Genomic DNA, 13,032 nt, shown 5'->3' with positions numbered 1-13,032 from the left:
TGTGATTGTGAGCGTGATTGAAAACGAGGACGGGAGTCGTGAAGCGAGTGGTATCAAAATGACCAGCAGATTGATGTCGACAGAAGGAAATGAAGACGTAAAGAAAGGAAAGAAAAGGAAAATGGATTAGACTGAAATTCAAAGATTGAGTTGTATGTACGACGTCTCTCTTTTCAAATGACGGGTCTTCTATCTTTATATCTCGTTGTCTGCCATACTGCCATGACTCTCTTTTGTGACAGGCACCATTGCCGCCGACCATGTCATGGCCTTTGTGTTGTCTCTTCCTCCTCTTTCTTATTCCCTTCCTTTTTTTTTTTTTCTTCCAACGTCGATTCTGGTCCAAACACTCCTTCTCCTGCTCGTGTGACCCAAACAAAGGCCCACGCTAAAAACAGCTGACATCCTCACGGACAGCGTTCCCATTGTCTCGATTGCCGCCGACGGTGCCGTCGCTGCTTCAGAGTGTGAACAAGGTCGTTTGTTTGCAACAATCGAGAACAGACCTGTCCAGAAGACCGCCCGCGGCTCTTTGTCTCTCAGGGCCGCTGGCGTGCTGATTGGCTTGCCTCACGCCCCCACTCACACCAGGTCGCCTACTGTCAGGGCCGTCCAGGGCCGTCCAGGGCCGTCCAGGGCTGTGGTCCACTACCGTTTTCTCGTCAGGGACAATTGTGAACCAATCGACCCCTGGCTCACCATTTACAGTGGGTTGTTGGTTTAGTGCATTCAGCGCGTTCAGCACACCCAGCACTCTACATGCACTCCACGGCGGCTGCTCTGACAGAAATGAGAGGCAGTTGGCGATGCAGGCCCCCAGTCTGCTTTTAGACGGAGAAACATCCGTTGAACCGGCTCCATATATGCTTTCCATGTTTGTTTCATAGTCAACCCAGGCCTGGCCATTCAATTCCAAGGCGGCAAGAGTCGGTGGCCGTTGGCGGCTCCTCTTTTGGGTGATGACAACGAAAACACTCTCGCTATGCCCTCTCCATTTCGTATGCATCCTCCATTATCCCCTACCGTATCCCCCTACCACGTATTCCTCGAGTTGGACATATCGGCGGATTTATCGGCGGTCGAGAGGTGTGCTGCTGTTCACTGCCACGACGGCATCCGGACTTTTCGGTGCAGTGTAAGTGGACAGTGTTAGTAGTGGATATTGTCAATATGCACTGTATTGGACTGTACAAGTACTTGCTGTCAACCATATTTAACGTGTGTGTTCGGTACACAGTATCACTGTGCGTACACTTCACTTACACGATACTGGACGTCAACGTACGTCCATCACCGGACGTCTCACGACCGACCAGGCACCCATCGAACTGTGTCGTGTCCGGGAGGCCGTTAGCATGTGCTTAGAAGACTGACAATGTGGCCGACGCAGAGAATGGAAACTAACAGGAGCGGTAGGTCGAGATATAAAGGTCGATGGCGTTGCTGTCCAGCCCAGGGCGTCCCATCAATCTTCTACATCACCAATGACATCTTCCATTGCCCTTTAAACCAGAATCTGCATCCTCTCCTACGCTATGACTTCATCTATTACCTCCCGTCCGCTTGGCAAGAATGGCCCCATGCTGCCACGCCTCGGCCTCGGCCGCATGAACAACAGCGGCGCCTACAACGCCGTCGGCTCCGACGAAGAGCGCCTTGGCTTCTTGGACCGGGCCTACGCCATGGGCGAGCGCTTCTGGGACACGGCCGACATGTACCTGGACTCGGAGGACCTGCCGGGCCAGTGGTTCGCGCGCAACCCCGAGAAGCGCGCCCACGTCTTCCTAGCGACCAAGTTTAGCATCGACATGACGGTGCCGACCGACATCATTTTCGACTCGTCACCCGCGTACGCGCGGCAGCAGCTGGCCAGGTCGCTGACGAGGCTCGGTGTGGCGTACATTGATCTGTACTACGTGCACCGCCTCGACGGCAAGACGCCCATTGAAACAACGATGGCGGCGCTGGTGGCGCTGAAGAACGAGGGCAAGATCAAGCACATTGGCCTGGGCGCCTGCAGCGCCGCCTCGCTGCGCCGCGCCCACGCCGTCCACCCCATCGCGGCCGTCCAGACGGAGTACTCGGTGTTTGCCCGCGCCATCGAGGCCGTCGATGACCCCAAGCGGGGCATCCTGGCGGCGGCCCCGCGCGCTGGGCGTGGCCGTCGTCGCGTCCAGCCCGCTCGGCCGCGGCTGGCGACCTGCGCCGCGCGTTTGGCCTGCCCTGGTTCCAGGAGGGGAACCTCGACGCGAACGTGGCCACGGTGGCCCAGATGGGCGCGCTGGCCAAGCAAAAGGGCGTGACGACGGCGCAGCTGTGCCTCGCGTGGCTGCTGGCGCAGGGCGACGACGTGTTTGCCATCCCCGGCACGCGCAAGGCGGAGCGCTTGCAGGAGAACCTGGCCGCGCTCCGTGTCGAGCTGACGGCCGAAGAGCAGGAGACACTGGGCACGCTGGGTAAGCAGGTGGCGGGCGGGGAGTCCCGGCCGGAGCACGTGGCCATCCACTTTGCCGACACGCCGGAGCTGTAGCTTGGCGTAGCCGGCAGGCTTGCCAACCGGAAGCGCCAGCTGCATCACATCTATGTACGCTTTAAATAAATACTGGACGATCGTTTGGTATGTCACCTGCAGCGACGCCAACACGGTCACTACCCGTAGTCAAAAACCCCCAGCTTGTACAAAGCTTGTGCAATGTCACTTTCATTACCTGGCCCTTGATGAGGTGTAGCAAGATATCTTTGTTTGCATTGAAGAATGACGCATGTCCAAACAACACATCGTCGACACTCACTCCCGCCTACTGCTCTACTTTCACGTCTCCCGCCGCGACCAGCTCCGTCAGCAGCTCCGCCCCCTTGGCCACGAGGCTCACGTGGCCCTCGCCCTCAATCAGGTGTGCCCGCAGCGACGCGGCGGGCAGGTGCTTGGCAAACCACTGGCCGTGCGCGTACGGCACCATCTTGTCGTCGCTGCCCTGGTACAACAGGACGGGGACGTCGATCTCGGCGAGGTCAAAGCCCCAGGGCCGCGTAAACTCCAAGTCGTCGTCGATCCAGCCGTCGACGCCGGCGCCGAGGCCGTCGTTCAGCACGTGGAAGAGGTAGTCGCGCAGCCCGTTGGCCGGGTCCTGGGCCGCGGCCTTGTCGACGTCGCTCAGGATCGTGTCGAACGCGGCCACCACGCCCTCGGGCCCGCCGGCGCGGATCTCGCTGCGCATGGTGTCGCAGAAGGCGCGCAGGGCGGGCTCGCCCGCCGCCGCCGCGCGAAACTCCTCGACGTTGTCGTCGCCTTGGCCCGCGAGAAAGTCCAGGTCCGGCGCGTCGGCGGGGCCCACGCCGGCAATCGTCAGGGCGGCCCGGGCGCCCGGGAGACGCGCCGCACAGGCGAGCGCATGCGGTCCGCCGCCGCTCCAGCCCATGAGCAGGCACTCCCGGACGCCCAAGAAGTCGTTGAGGGCCTGGGTGTCGGCCACGGCGTCGACGACGCGACGGCCGGGGTGGCGGCCGGAACCGCCGTAGCCGGGGCGGGCAGCTGCAATGATGCGGATGCCCTGCTTCTTGGCGGCCGCTTCCAGAGCCGGTGGGGGTTCCGTGCTGGACGGCGTGCCGTGGAACCAGACGAGGGGATAGCCGTCAGGCGCGCCGGAGACGCGGTAGGCAATCGTGCGACCGTCGGGGAGGGTGAAGAGCTGTTCGGACATGTTGGAAGTGGGGTCTGGTGCAAATGTGGGTGCGTGTATCTACAAAGTGCCGACGATTGCCAAGTCTGGGGGAACTGCCGGCTTTTATGCCCAGACGGAATGGCTCAAGATTGGATGCAAATGGGATAATGTGACAATGTGACGATATGACGGGAGGAACAATACGAGTTGATGACAACGGCAGACCTGGTGAGGGGCGGACAACACAGGAACGGCGACGGAGAACAATTGCATCTCCAGGCTTAAACCTCCAAAGCTACAGTTCGAGCTTCGGGCACAGCTCCGTCGCATTTTGGCTTAGTAAGACAGGTGTAAGGGCCGTAATACGGATGAATGAAAGGGCAGGAGGGCAGCTTCCAATTGTCAAAGTGTGGCGATCTCATTGTTTGGTGGACCTTCCCTTTTGAGACACTTCCGTCAATTTTCACTTGCCTAATCAGGGCTTCGCTGCAGGCCCCAGGCTCCTTCACGATGGCGCATTGTTGCTGCGCTGTAATGGCGTCGTCTAGGGCGTTCAGGGCGTCGGCCAGTGACTCAATTGCTGATCGGCAGTGTTCTAGCCCGTGTCTACGTGTAAGATACGGAATTGGCAGATGAAGAAAAGCTTGACTGTATTGACGACGGCACAATACGCTTACCAATCTCGACAAGGCTGTCTGACGTGCCGTCAGAGTCAGTACAAATGACGCAGATGAGGCTGCGTACAGGGCGAGAGTCCTGCAAACAGAAAGAAATGGACAGCAGACAACATCACGGAGAGGATAAGTAACAACATCAAAGAAACGCTGAACTGCGCTGTTCATTACGGTAGAAAAGAAAAGAACGTAAGACAACATGTCTAAATACAAACAACCATACTAGAAAATGGTATCAACGAGGAAAAGTAAGGCGGGAACACAAAAACCAAGAAAACCGGCCGTATAGACGTAGATGCAAATTAAATATTAGTAGTCGTCATCGCTGACAAAATCTCCTCGTCCTCTTCCCCCTCTCTCCTAGGCATACCGCGTCGGCGACATTGGTGTTTTCTCGGCGACACGCGGCGACGACGGCCAGCCACCCAGCTGGCCCGGTGGCCCAGGCTGACCAGGCTGCTGCGGGTAGTACATGCTGTCGTGGCCGGGCAGACCGCCGACCGGTGCCGGCGGTGCCGGCGGTGCGGCTGCTGCGCCCATGGCCGCGCCGTCGGCCGCCGGCACCATGACGTAGCCCCGCTGGCGCATGTCCTGCAGCACGTCCATGGTCATGGCGTCGGTGCGGCGCATGCGGTTGCGGCGGTGGGTGTCGACGCAGGCCCAGACAAAGAGGGCAAAGTGGAGGACGATGGCGAGGGCCTGGAGGATGCAGAGCAGGAGGTCGAGCGCGTAGCGGCGCGGCTTGTCGTGCCAGAGCTTGTTGACGAGGGCGTCCTGCTGGGCGCACGAGGTGAACTCGGGGGTGCAGTCGCGGGTGCGGGTGTAGCGGGCGGCGGTGGCGGTGCTGGTGGTGGCGGTGGCATAAATGTAGTAGCCGTCCGAGTCGGTCGTGTAGTCGGGGCCGTACGGGTTGTAGTAGTCGGAGCGGGTGTAGGGGTCGTCGTAGGTGTAGGGGTCGTCGTAGGTGTAGGGGTCGTCGTAGCTGGAATGCGTGTAGGGGTCATCGTACGAATACGAGAACGGGTCGGACACGGACGAGACCGACGACGAGAGGCCGAGCTGGCGCTTGGCATGCTCCGACAGGACAGGCGCGGCCGTGACGGCGGCGGCAGCAGCGGCAGCAGCAGCAGTGGCCGACACAGCGGCGGACACGGCGGCGGACACGGCCGAGGCCGCCGACGTCGTGGCCGCGGCCGACGACACCAACGACACCAACGATACCGTGGCAACATCCCCCGTCTCCTGCGCCAGGTTGTTGTAGTTGTAGTAGTTGCTGCTCGTCGTCCACACCCACGAGTTGTTGGGCGCCAGCGAGTACCCGCCGCTCGAGCCATAATAAATGTACGGCGCGCTGCTCTCGCCGAACGCGGACAGGGACAGCGCCGCGGCCACGGTGAAGAGCAGCGTGAAGATGAGGGCCAGCCACAGGACCAGGTCCAGGCCGACGGCGATGCCCGGGTGCACGGCGCGCGGCGGGCGGCGCAGCAGCAGCACCAGCACCACCACGACGCACCAGATCAGCGACAGGCCCAGCGGGATCAGCGTGAACGGCACGACGTACGAGTCGTCAATGTAGAACCAGTTGTAATACGCGTTGCTGCTGTTGCTCGCGGTGACGGCAGCGGCGGCGCCAATGGCGATGATGTCGAGGACAATCAGGACCAGGCGCAGGGCCAGCTTCCACTGCCAGTGCTCGTCGCTGCCGGCCATGCGCTGCGTGAACGTCTTGGGCTTGTTGTCGCCCGCTGCCGCCGCCGCCGCCGCACCGGCAGCGCCGCCCGCCAGAGCAGCATCTGCTGCGCCGGGAGCGACACCAGCGGCACCCGTGTAGGGGTAGCCACCGGTCGCCTGGGGAGGGTAGTAGCCACCTGCGGGCGGGTAGTATGTCTGGTATGGCTGCCCCTGGTGCGGCGGATACGACGCCGTAAAGGGCGTGTTCTCGCTGACGCCAGCGGGGCTGAAGCTGCGTGGCGGCTGCTGGATGCGGCCGCCGGCGGTGGCGTATTGCGGTCCGGACGAGGGCCCGGCGACAGTGACCTCGGGGACGGGCCGCTGCTGCTGTTCACCTGCTGGTTGCGCCTCATCGCGCACCGTCTCCAGGTCGGGGTGGACAGGGACGGGCGACGGCGACGTGGCCGGCACAGAGCCGGCCGGCGTGGTCGCGGGCGAGGGCGTGGTACGAGGCGGCATGGTAGGCCCGGCAGGCCCAGCAATGTCCTCGGCGGACGGCTGCGGGCGGTCGGGCATGGCGAGAGCAGGGATCAGTGATGTCAGGAATGTGGAACGTTAGAAGTAGACCGCGAGGGACAAGGCTGATGAAGAGAAAAACAAAGTAGTGAGATCGGGATCCGACGAGCGAATGGACGCAGCGGGCTGCACAAATACGGAGAGGGAAAGAAAAGAAACAAAACAACGAAGGAAAACAAAAAGCGAGTGACTGGACGCGTGACGGAGAGTTCACAATGTCAACAAACGAACAAAGACTATCAAAATGAAACGAGCACGCGAACAACGAAGCGAGAAGGAAGAAGACCAGAAAAAATCAAAACTCGAAAAGGAAAAACAGAGGCGCACGGCCAGGATCTTATGAAGACCACGAGGAAGGCCGCCCACACAAGGTGGTGAAAAGGGGGGACATCAAACGCAGATAAAAACTGACAGGGGTTGAAAAAAAAGGGCATGTCTAGGCCGCCAAGCACCTACAAGCGCCAAAGTCGCCAAATTGCACTAATACCACAGGCGGTGGCCGCCAAGTTCTTGGCTCTCGTCGACCTGCCTGCCAGCCTAGCCTTGCCCTGGACCTGCCTGGGCCTGCCTGGACCTGTTAATTTCAGGACCCAACTGTGCCGTCTCGGCCTGTCGCATGCTTCGATCAGCAGTCTCCCGTTGCCTGTTTCTCGTCGGATGTCGGCATTCGACGTGAAAAGAGATCTCCGCGCGACCACTTGCCACAGGATGCGGCCTCGACGCAAAGGATTCCCGATGCGTCCACGATGCCAAAGATGCTCGGCTCGCAATGCATTGAGCGCTGCGAGGCGAGGCAGCAGAGGCAACGAGATCCACGACCTCCACGAATACGAGATGGCCGTAGCCGTACTTGCAAAGTATTTTGTCCTGTAGTTTGCCATGTGCTTATTGTATTTCGTCTGTTCTCACATCGTAGCGGGCCCGGCGTAAACAAGCTTAAACCTCGTTTTCTTTTCTCGGATTTTCCCTTGTCACAAAGTAAGTGAGTGCCTTCTATTTCAGCCCACCACCCCTTACCGCCCATGACGCAAAGTATCTTTAGTGTGTCAATCACATACTAATAGTACTTATTTTAAATTCCTTATATAACAACACTATTAAGTCTTAAAATTATTTATTAAATATAATATTAATAGTTTATTTATTTTATAATTTATAGTATTTTTTATTTTTTATTATCCTTTATATTCGTCTTAATATTTTAAAAAGTAAAAAAATATACAGTGTAACTTACAGTATATTTGTAAAACGGAGCGAATTTACACTAGTTACAAAATTTTTATATGTACGACAAGGATTAAAATTTAAAATTTAAAACTTTTTAATATAAAGTATTAAAAATAACTGTTTAAAAAAAGTTAAAAAATATAAAAATCGGTAATAATATTTTGTTTTTATTTAATATTATTTTCTTATTTTCTTTATATTTTTCATACTTTTCGTCGTGGAGATATTAAGTTGTGGCTCAATGTACATTTTGTATGCGATTGTTAAGTAAAGGTACATTATGTACCGGGCGGAAATGGGTGGTGGGCTGAAATAGAAGGCACTCACTTACATGTCCTCTCCGTCCCCTGTCCTTTTTTTAGATTTAAACTACGACGACTTGCAAATGACACGCAAATTTTTCATGCTTTCAGTGGACGCCAGGGGCGCCAGGGGACGTTAGTGCACTGCGCCTCACCGTGTCTGCTGGACTCGGGTGGCTCGAACCGCGTCGGACGTGCTAGATTGCAGTTGAGACCCGTTGCGCTAGGCCCCTTGTCGCTTGGCGCATCTCGCTTGTTCCTTTGCCTTACCCATTTTGATAAGGCTCCGGCCTTGCTGCATTTGGGGCTCTGAACACTGGAGGCAAAGAATTCGCTTCGTCGGCTTCGAATGCCGGCCTCAAGCCGCAGACTCACAGGTCAGGTCGATTGCCATGCTCATCCAACTCGACGTCACACGGCGCCCGTTGTCCTGGTCTTGTCGGACGCTGCGGTGGCAACATGCATACAAAGTATGGCAAAATGAAAGTCTCGTTTTGTTGTGATCCTTCCTTTGCGGAGCACTTAAAGTATCGTTCCCAAAACACGGATGGGCTCCACTTGCGTCTATCCCGAAGAGGCAAACACAGCGAGACAGAGCCAGCAAATTTCATTAAAGGAAAATCTGTCCTGTGACTCGCGATGAACAAAACGTCGACAACGAGCTTGACGGCGTACGGCGCAGCAAGGCATGTGCGGCGAGGCCACCAGGCGTAAAGTGAAATCCAGCAGGCGTAAAGCGAAATGTGGGTGACAGCACGACTGCCTACAGTCGGCAGAAAAGGAACGAAAAAAAAAAAAGAAAAAAAAGAAAAGAAAAAGAAGAAAAGGAAGAAAAAGAAGAAAAAGAAGAAAAAGAAGAAAGAGGACTTCAGGCAAAACAACTCGTGACAATGTCATGTGTTTGTCCAACGACCACAAAGTGTGTTAAAGTACCGGATTTCATGTTGAGATTGCATCGACTGAAAACCTACAGTCACGGTTCCCGTCGAATTCCGTCTACACATGATGGACTCTCCTGAAAGTTGTATTTCTCGCGTGAAACTGAGTGAAATCTGAGGCGTGTCTGATTTCACGGCGATTTAATTGCGTATTTTTCACGTGCGTGAATACACCAAAGAGGAGTAGCACAATAGCACAGACGCACAGGCAATACAAATGCATACAAATGCATACAAATGCATACAAATGCATACAAATGCAAAACCATTCGTGACTATGTAATTTCACTCCTCGTGGTAACTCGCTCTTCTTCTACATCCCATTTCTGTTTGGCTTCGTCTCCAACGCAATCATCAAAAACGGCTCCTTCTCTTTCCCTGCCATCGCCATCACAACATTAATCATCTCCTTGACCGCGAGACAGACCATTCTCAATGGAGCAGTGGTACGGAACAGCCCCTGGTCTGCCCGTCTCGTCTTCGCCGCGCGTTGTGCACGTTCGGCCCGTGCGGCCTCATCGACCTCGACCTACGCTGCCCGTCAAAGTCAAGATGGAGCCCGAAAGCGACGATGAAAAACCCAGTGCATGGGAGAGGTATTTGACCTGACCGTGTCAGCATCTGCCTTGTACGCTGCTAACAAATAGCCCACCCAATACGCACCAATCGATCAGCGGAGACAGACCACCCAGCGTGATGTCGGTCTGTTCGGACAACGGGACGTCGTCGTCGTCATCGTCGTCGTCGCCGGCCAGCGGAGCGGGCGAGTCGGACGGTTCGTCGCAGCATTCGTCGGCACAACGCTCTGTGGCGTCGCCTTCGCAGCACTCGCTGTCCTCGTCGCCCCCCCGCTCGACGTCCTCCGCCGACCGGCAGCAACCGTCGCCCCCAACGCCTGCCTCCAACGCCGCCGGCACCGTTCCGCTTGTCACGCCGCTGCGCGACCTCGACTCTTTGGACGCCTGGGAGACCAGTCTGCAGGCCAACCTGCGGTACCACGGTCTGGCCGGATTTCTCGAAGAGGGGGGCGGCGGCGACGTCAAGCCCACGCACCCGGACAGCCTTGCCTATGCTCAGTAGGACGAGCGGCGCAGGCTGGCCAAGGGGATTATCCAGTGCTCGGCCGAGGAGGTGCTGACGGGGCTGCTGGCGATGCAGGGCAGCATGTGGCCCCCCGGCAACGACAGAAAGCGGAAGCGGAAGGCGACAAAGGAGGAGCGCAAACGCAAACACAAGCAGAAGCGGAAGCGGGCGACGGCGGCCGGGGACAATGTGGACGCCAGCGGTCGTCTGCCAGCGAGTCCGCGCAGCAGCCCGTCGGCGCAGAGCGAGGGCCCGCCGCCCACGCCACCCACGCCGCCCACGCCGCCCACGGAGAGCGCCACCCCAGCCGGCTACAACCCCAAAATCAAAAACCCCCGCCACCACTACGACGCCGCCGTCGCCTTCATGGCCCGCCGCGCGTGCCTGACAGGGCACGTCGCCGCCCTCGTCGCCCGCTTCGGCACGGCCGACCGCGCCGCCTGCGACAGCCTGGCCGCGTACCAGCACCTGCTGATGGACACGCGCCGGCGGCTGGCGCGGCTGGGCGCCGACCCGGGCGACGGATTTGCCGTGTGGGTGGCCCTGGCCGGCCTCAAGGACGCGCACCGGCGCTGGCACGGGACGCTGGTGGCGCAGCGGGCGCAGGGGCGGCTGGACTGGGACGGGCTGATGGCCGCGATGGCAGGGCGCGCCTGCCGGGAGTGAGGCCGCAGAGCAGGCGACCGGGGCAGGCGACGGGAAAGGTCCGCCGACAGGCGACGGGGAGGGTCCGCCGAACAGGCGACGAAGAAGGTCCGGACAGTTGAGCGCGCGGAGGATTAGGACGATCGATGGACAGAAAGTGGTATCATGTCAATTAAACAAAAGTAATGCAACGCCAGTCTATGTCTATGTCTCGTCGTCGGTGACGCCCCTCGCAAGCAGTTCTTGTGCATCTCTCAGCATGCGCTGCACCGTAGCAGCGTCCGCCACGTCGACCTCGGGGTCCCGTAGACCCAGCTGCATCGCCAGCGCCGCCGCCCATTTCGCCGCAAAGGGCGCCGGCCGCAAGTCCCAGGCGGCCGGGACGCTGCCGAAGCGGAGACGTGCTTCGTCGGCGACGGAGGCGACGCCTTTGCCGGAGAGGCCACAGGGGTCGAAGCGGGTCCAGGGGTTCGTCGAGGACGAGGCGTCCGCCGAGGACAGAGACGACGATGGAGGGGGCGACGACGACGGCGACGGCGACGGCGCCCACGTCACGGGCGTGTCCAAGTTGACGGCCACGCCCAGCGCGCTGATGTGCCTGCGAAGGTGCACGCCCAGCGCGGCCACCTTTCGTTCCTCTGTGTGCGTGTCGTCCGCCTCGTCCGCGCCGTCCGCGCCGTCTCGTGCCGCGCGTCTCGACGCCACCCACAGCCCCGGGTCCCCCGTCGTGTACGCCTCCAGTCCAAACCGCCGCTTCAAGACCGTCGCCGTCGTCGTCTCCAGCAGCCGACTGTACGCGCGGACCGTCAGCGGCGCGGCCAACAGCGTCGACTTGAGGTCGAGCACGGGCCACAGCACCGCCTGCCCGGGGCCGTGGTAGGTCGTCAGGCCGCCGCGGAGCGTCGAGACGAGGGCGGGGGTGTATGTGCGGCCGTCGTCCGCGTCTGCATCTGCGTCCGCGTCCGCGTCCACGTCCACGTCCACGCGCAAGGGAGCCGTGAGGCGGTCGCGCTCGGCCGGTTCCAGCTGGGCTTCGGACTGGCGGCGGCCGAGTGTGTAGGTGGGCAGGGGCGTAAAGGCGATGACGGTCGGCGGCGGCGGTTGGACAAGGAGGGAGAGGAGGGTCGAGGAGGAGGAGGAGGAGGAGGAGGAGGAGGAGGAGGAGGAGGAGGAGGAGGAGGAGGAGGACTCTGCCGAAGACGACGACGATGGCGTCGCCCTCTTTCCTGCACTCTCCTTTGCATGCAAAAACTGCCGCCGGACGAGTTCCTGGACAGCCGCCGCCAAACGGTACGACGGCAGCGGCGGCAGCTGGATGAGGCGTAGACGCATGGCAGCAACAGACGGGGAGACTAGGATCGTCGGATCGATCGTCCAGAGGAACTGTCGGTGGCCAAAGACCCGAGGCGGTCGCGGTTGTCGTGGGTGTTGTGGCCAGAGATGGTCGTTGTTGGAGCGGGTGGAATCAATGGATACTGTACAGAAAACAAAATCAACCCCCAAACTACAGCGCGTTACAGGGCCTGTTCGCCAATCAGGCGGCCAGCATCGGCACGCCTCAGCTACAGTGCCAGCGGCGCATTCATTCCTCTGTAATTACACTGTGTCGAGACAACAGCGAAAGCGAAACGAAAACAGACACAAGTACTCTGAATTCTGGAATGTTTTATTTGCTTCTTCCAACCGTCGTCTACAGACTAAATTCCAACCGGTTGCCGGCGTAGTCGCGCGCAAAGAACCGCGTGGGATACTCGACGCCTTTGGCGCCTGGTCCTTGTTAGTAAGATACGAAATAAAACAATACACACATCTGGAACCACAGACAGGACAGGCCTACCAGATGACTCGCCGCCCGGCTGGTCGCAGGCCTTTGGGGCGCCGGCTGTGCCCGCCTGGTGGTGCGCCCACACGCGCTGCTGCAGCTGCTGCAGGGCCTCCTGGGACGGCAGCTGGAAGCACGGGTGCCGCGAGGACGCCGTGGCGTCGCCCTCAAAGTCAGCGTCGCGGCCAAAGGCAATGTGGATCTGCTGCGAGCCCGGCTGGTCGACAATGTTGAACCACGCCAGGCGGCCGCGCTGGAGGGCCGGGACGGGCACGGAGGTGAAGCCGAGGGTGTCGCCGTAGAAGGCGTGGGCGGCGTCGAGGGTGTCGCGGGGGACGACGAGGTTGACGTGGATGATGCCGGTGATGGACATGGTGTAGCTGGGGTGCGGTGCTGGGGGGTGCGGGTGCGGTGCTGGTGGTTAAAGTGAGA

The 13,032-nt window shown here is 59.2% G+C and overlaps 5 protein-coding genes across 5 annotated transcripts; 2 read left to right on the top strand and 3 right to left on the bottom strand.

Annotated features, from left to right (window-relative positions):
* Positions 1-1,535: 1,535 nt before the first annotated feature.
* SPBR_09213 (putative aldo-keto reductase (AKR13)) lies at positions 1,536-2,530 on the top strand (the record flags this gene model as incomplete). Its single annotated transcript, XM_040767339.1, has 2 exons — positions 1,536-2,171; positions 2,234-2,530. 2 exons carry the CDS (start codon positions 1,536-1,538, stop codon positions 2,528-2,530), a joined length of 933 nt encoding a protein of 310 aa, XP_040622055.1.
* A 268-nt stretch (positions 2,531-2,798) lies between these two features.
* On the bottom strand, positions 2,799-3,701 carry SPBR_06119 (uncharacterized protein; the record flags this gene model as incomplete). The annotated part of the gene is made up of 1 exon (XM_040764381.1): positions 2,799-3,701. The coding sequence occupies one exon, from the start codon at positions 3,699-3,701 to the stop codon at positions 2,799-2,801; it is 903 nt and encodes a 300-aa protein (XP_040622054.1).
* A 995-nt stretch (positions 3,702-4,696) lies between these two features.
* Positions 4,697-6,583, bottom strand: SPBR_05749 (uncharacterized protein; the record flags this gene model as incomplete). Its single annotated transcript, XM_040764012.1, has 1 exon — positions 4,697-6,583. The coding sequence occupies one exon, from the start codon at positions 6,581-6,583 to the stop codon at positions 4,697-4,699; it is 1,887 nt and encodes a 628-aa protein (XP_040622053.1).
* Positions 6,584-9,485: 2,902 nt separating this feature from the next.
* On the top strand, positions 9,486-10,799 carry SPBR_09209 (uncharacterized protein; the record flags this gene model as incomplete). Its single annotated transcript, XM_040767335.1, has 3 exons — positions 9,486-9,646; positions 9,698-10,126; positions 10,238-10,799. 3 exons carry the CDS (start codon positions 9,486-9,488, stop codon positions 10,797-10,799), a joined length of 1,152 nt encoding a protein of 383 aa, XP_040622052.1.
* A 183-nt stretch (positions 10,800-10,982) lies between these two features.
* SPBR_09202 (biotin/lipoate A/B protein ligase) lies at positions 10,983-12,973 on the bottom strand (the record flags this gene model as incomplete). Its single annotated transcript, XM_040767328.1, has 3 exons — positions 10,983-12,253; positions 12,477-12,545; positions 12,616-12,973. 3 exons carry the CDS (start codon positions 12,971-12,973, stop codon positions 10,983-10,985), a joined length of 1,698 nt encoding a protein of 565 aa, XP_040622051.1.
* Between the last annotated feature and the right edge of the window lie 59 nt (positions 12,974-13,032).

This window comes from Sporothrix brasiliensis (genome assembly GCF_000820605.1).
Source record: "Sporothrix brasiliensis 5110 chromosome Unknown Cont15, whole genome shotgun sequence".
NCBI lineage: Eukaryota > Fungi > Ascomycota > Sordariomycetes > Ophiostomatales > Ophiostomataceae > Sporothrix > Sporothrix brasiliensis.
Note: the sequence above shows the minus strand (reverse complement) of the source record. Positions and strands in the feature narration are given on the sequence as shown.